The sequence below is a fragment of the Mus pahari genome, chromosome 17, assembly GCF_900095145.1.
Source record: "Mus pahari chromosome 17, PAHARI_EIJ_v1.1, whole genome shotgun sequence".
NCBI classification, from domain to species: domain Eukaryota; kingdom Metazoa; phylum Chordata; class Mammalia; order Rodentia; family Muridae; genus Mus; species Mus pahari.
In genome coordinates, this window is record NC_034606.1 from 18,483,107 (window position 1) to 18,488,421 (window position 5,315).

Consider the following 5,315-nt stretch of genomic DNA (forward strand, 5'->3'; position numbering starts at 1 on the left):
AATCATGCTTTGGTTTGTGATTTAAAAGATGAAATAAATGATTCCCCTTTTCCTCCCTCATTGTAACTATGGTGGAAAAGTATTGGCTAGTGTGACCATCTTTTCACACACTTCCATGACTACTGTCTTCTCAAATCAATTTGAAAGCTATAAATCAAGTAAATATAGAGCATACTTAAGAATATATTTCAGTTTAATCCCTGAGTTATGATGACTGCATTTCCAGATCCCCCCACCCCCATTCCTTACTCACTGCAAATTTAAAACTTGGGTGACTGAGTCCCCAGGAGAAGCATCCTGCTTTTGAGTTGAATGTCCAGGGTCAGGAAGGTCAATGAGCGGTGGAGAAAGAAGGACCCAGAGAGTGTTACTTCTTTTATCAACTGGGGCTTGATAGAAAGTTTGAACCCAGTTAACCAAGGATGCTGTGTTTTCCAGCCTGACTACAAAATTGCTGATCCAGTGTGCACATTTATCTTTTCCATCCTGGTTTTGGCCAGCACCATCATGATCTTAAAAGACTTCTCCATCTTACTCATGGAAGGTAGGACTGCTTTCATCAGTAGCCTGAGGACTGATGCTTCTTCCCTGTGATCATAAAAGTGGTGACCGCAAGGCATGTTCTCGGTTAATTTGTATCTATATTAGAGAGGAAAATTAGAGTGATAAGGATTATTAATGTTTGGTTTCTGCCTATATAGAACTAATAGAAATCACACACACACACACACATGCGCACACACACACACACACACACACGCACACGCACACGCACACGCGCGCACACACACACACAAAAAAAAACGTTCTCCCTCTCTCTGTCTCTGTCTCTCTGTCTCTCTCTCTCTTTCTCTCTCTCTCTCTCTCACACACACAAATATATATACACACACACACTGTTAAATTATACCTCACAATGTAAAGATATCAAATATACATACTGAATACAATATTAGAGGGAAATATTGCAGAAGTATACTGGAAAATATCAAGGAAAGAAAAGACGCGACCGGTCTTTCTATTTGGCAGCAATACAATTGAACGTTTAGGTCTCACGTGTCTTAAAACACAAGGATACTGGGATGACATTTATTTATCCGGCAAGTGCTTACAGAACCTTCCTAGATCATGTCCTTAAATTTAGACTTACTAACATGAGCAAAGCAGTGAATGATACTCTCCTACCGAGGGGGCTATACTTGAGTAAAAGGAGAGATTGTCTAAGCAATAAGAAAGAATAGAGTAGTAAGTGCTATAGAGAAAAGCCTGGATTCTAACATGGCTGGGGAGGAGTGGCCAGTGAGCAGATGGGATTACAATGTTACAAGCTCATTCTTAGCCCAAGGTAGGCTCTTTTGCATGTGAACCTCATTGCCCATAGGCAGTATGGTCCCAGCTATTATGCTTTGTCTGGCTGGCTCCATGGGTCTTCCTGTCAATCAGAAAAAGATGACAGAAGTAACTCTGTCAAGACAATAGCTCCTATGACTAAAGCTTACTGGGAATGCATCCACTCTGCATTCTACAGTCTGTTACTTTGTTTTCCTTTGGCATAACCCAGTTGAAGAGCTGCTGTTTTCTGAGAGTCCCAGACTGTATCTCCATAGGGATGTGTGACTGACATACATTCCAGGACTAGTTCAACCTCAAAGAACAGGTAGTATTCAGGTACAGTGGCAAATGCCTATAAGCTCAGCAACTCTGAGGTAGAGGCAGGAGGATTGCTATAAGTTCAAGGCCACTCTAGACTATATAATACATTCAGGCCACTCAGGGTTACATAGGGAGAACCTGTTAAAAATAAATTATAAAAATTAAAACCAAGCTGATTGGCCAGTAGTCTTCCCATCTTCCCATGTGTTCTACATGATTTAGTTAAAAAGAAGAGTGACTCTAATTGTTATAGTCTGTGACCCAGACATTGAATGACCTGAGCAGCTAACACAATGGGCAATTTGTAAACCCAGTGGCTTATCATTGCAACATTAGCATATCCTCTTAGCACAGTTCCTGGAGTGACCACTGGATATCAATCTTTCACAGCATTATAATTTATAAAGGACAGACTTATTCCATGAGCTCCCCACATCATATCATCTATGATTTGCTCATATTGGTCACATTTTACTATGCATACGATGCAGGTCAGAGAAGCATCGCAATTTGAGAAAATTCATAGTAATTATAGTCAGAATGTAAACCTAAGATTTATGATAGCAAACCCCATGCTGTTTCATTATGCTTTGTAGAGCATGTGCAAAGATAATTAGGGAAAACACTGTTGGTATAATAACATCTTCAGGATGATTACTGTTGGTAGATGTTGCTGAGTAAATTCTCTGAGTATTTTGTCTGTGAACTTGACACTCATCAGTCTCAAAGCCTTCGGCAGAGGCAGATTTTTAAACATTTGATGTACAAAGCCAAAGAAAGGCACTGGATGCAAGTTGGTGTTCTGCTGAAGACTGTGTAGTCCCCTTAGCCTTCATGGTGAGTACATTTAGGTAAGTATCAAGAGGGTCCTACTTTTCCTTTGTCAGGTGTTCCAAAGGGCCTGAGTTACAACGGTGTGAAAGAGATCATCCTCGCAGTTGATGGCGTGATCTCCGTGCACAGTCTACACATCTGGTCACTGACTGTGAACCAAGTTATTCTCTCTGTTCATGTTGCTACAGGTCAGTGAGTTTTGCAAACACCCAGGCAAGATTCACTCCTTAGCATGAAAAGTCAGTCATTTCTCTTCCTTTTACAGCCGCCCTTACTATCTATTGTCTGTCAAAACAACTATAAAATGTGTTGCTCTCTCCACTCAGCACCTCTGAAAACCAACCCACTTATCAATGTTGTCATAGCAACAATGATCCCCATTGCATCCTCTGAGCTGATTGCATAGAATAGAAAGACAGTGTTAAGGGCTAAAATGTCTCTCTTACTTTAAGTCCTTGGCTTCTGAAGAAATGACTTTGCCTATTTGTCTGGGTACCCCCTTTGTCTAAATAGTAGGAATAAATTAGACAGCAAAGAATCTCAATGGAGTATCTCCTGTGTAAAAGATAGTTTCCTGACCCTGAAGAAGAAAGAAGGGAGGTGGAGGCTCAGTTTTGAAATTCCAACAAGCTAGTAGATGTATTGAAAGATGGTCAGACATCTTGTGTCCATGCAGGACACTTCATAGAATAGACTCAAACCTGTTTTTTTTTCAAGTAGAAGGTGAGCGTGTCCATGATAAGTTTTCATACTCGGAGAAATGGGAGGTAGGAGATTTTTCTTTCTTTTAAGAGAAACCTCAGGCCAAAGTTAGTAATTACGTTGTTAAAAATGACTCAAGATGTTATTTAGAGGCAAGAGATAGGAAAGTCAGTGACAGTCACTTGAAGGCTGTACTTTATCAGATGTGTCTTCATTTTCTCCAAGGGGCTCAGATATGACTTCCAGAAATTTACAGCATCCTCTGTACAAATATTTCACCACAAGTATAGGAGTATAGTAAACAATGAGGTAACTGTGCAGGGAATTTGCAGCCTCCTGATATTATTTAAGACCGGGAAAAAAGGATGGCAATGAGGGTGGATGCTCTAGGGAAGGTCTTTGGGGAGCTCTAAATGCTTCTCTGCTCCTGCCACTTGTCTTGATATAAATTCTAATTAAATCCAAGATTGGCAAGAGGGAGATCCCCAGGGGCTGGTGAGCAGGGTCCAATAAGACACAGGAGCTCAGTCTAGTTCTACTACTTTCCAAGTCTTGTCTCTCCTTCCATAAGAAGCACCTCCCAGTGCCAGACTACAGAGGAAACTATGTGGGAAGAGTACCTGTAGTAACCGATACCTTGCTATACTGGGACGCATTGTCTGTGTGGGCAGAAGTGAGTATTAGAACCAACTGGTTCTTTTGAGGGCTCTGCCCTTTCTCTACCCCTCAGGTACCAAACCCTTGAAGGTAAAATCAGCTCCTGCTTCAGCATGTGCACACATGCATGTATGTGTGTGTGTCTGTGTGTGTGTTTGTGTGTGTGTGTGTGTGTGTGTGTGTGTATGTATGTGTATATGTGTGTGTGGGTAGAGAGAGAGAGAGACAGAGACAGACAGAGATAGAACATGAATACATTATCACATTAACCATGTTAACCTTCCTGTGGTTATTTATCAACAGCTACCAGCCAGGACAGCCACTCTGTGCGGACAGGAATTGCTCAAGCCCTCAGCAGCTTTGATCTTCACTCTCTTACCATTCAGATAGAATCTGCAGCAGACCAGGACCCCAGCTGCCTTCTCTGCGAAGACCCTCAGGACTAGCTCTGTGACACTGTCAGCTTCCTGTGTTTCCTAGGCCATGATAAGCTTCAGCAAAGTTTCTGCAATGCACAATTAAGCAACCGTTGGAATAGATTTGTGAAAGTCATGACAATGCAATGTGCATGCTCTTCCTATGTATTTATCTCTATCCACCATGAATGAGGATGCATAGTATTTGTCAGCTTCTTGGATTATATACTAATCAGTAGTTGTGCTCAATTGTAGTATGGATAGATTATTCCTAACTGGAACTGAAATAACAGATGTTTGTAACCACAGGTAATGAATGATTCACTTCCCTACAACAGTGGGCATAGTTGAACTCGGAATGCCTTTCTAGGAATCCACAGCATGAGAAACAAATGTTTGAAGAGAATTTGAGGCCTTAGAATTTGACTCTGCCACCATACTCAATGAGATCCTCATTATTTGTGAAACAGTAAAAGTTCCCTCTTTTGATGTTGCATGTAAATTATGGTGCTGTATGTATGAAGTATTGAATTCTATTTTAATTCTATGTGCAAAGGGTATGGAAAAAGAAAAAAACAACTCTGAAATTGCTAACTTTTGAATGTTTCCAAAAAGTGTAATTTAAAAATGGAAGAAAATTAGGAGGTACAGAATGGGATGTTTCTTATCCAGGTCACACAGTAAGAAATTCAGTCAAATCAGGACAACTCTCAAATTTTGCACAATACTTCTTCATCACTATTGTTCAATTGCTGTACTTCATTTTCCAACAACATAACTTTTAGAATTTCAACTTAATACTATTACTAGGTAGATAGAACATAAAAATCAAAGAGGAGAAGTAATTTTTAAAAATGTTATTTATTCATATTTTTGATGCCAGATGTGGGATGAGGGCAGGGGAAGAGCTTTGTTTTTTATTTCTGTAAATGAATTATACTAGGTAATTAAAACGGAAACAGAAGTTTATAGAGCTCCTGGCTCTGGAGGCAGGGAATCTACACATGAGTGCCTGCTGCTGGGGATGGGAATGGATGTCTGTAGAATCCCTAG

At 40.4% G+C, this 5,315-nt stretch overlaps 1 protein-coding gene across 2 annotated transcripts in view; it reads left to right on the plus strand.

Moving 5' to 3' along the window:
• The window catches only part of Slc30a8 (solute carrier family 30 member 8), a 41,324-nt gene extending 36,499 nt beyond the window's left edge, over nucleotides 1-4,825 (plus strand). Inside the window, exons 6-8 of one of the 2 annotated variants that reach the window (XM_021217233.1) lie at nucleotides 439-544; nucleotides 2,541-2,675; nucleotides 4,150-4,825. In XM_021217233.1, coding sequence (XP_021072892.1) covers nucleotides 439-544; nucleotides 2,541-2,675; nucleotides 4,150-4,292 — 384 coding nt within the window. In that variant the 3' untranslated portion in view covers nucleotides 4,293-4,825. The remainder of the gene's footprint in view (nucleotides 1-438; nucleotides 545-2,540; nucleotides 2,676-4,149) is intronic. The other variant, XM_021217232.1, reaches the window with a different exon arrangement.
• The last annotated feature ends 490 nt before the right edge of the window (nucleotides 4,826-5,315 follow it).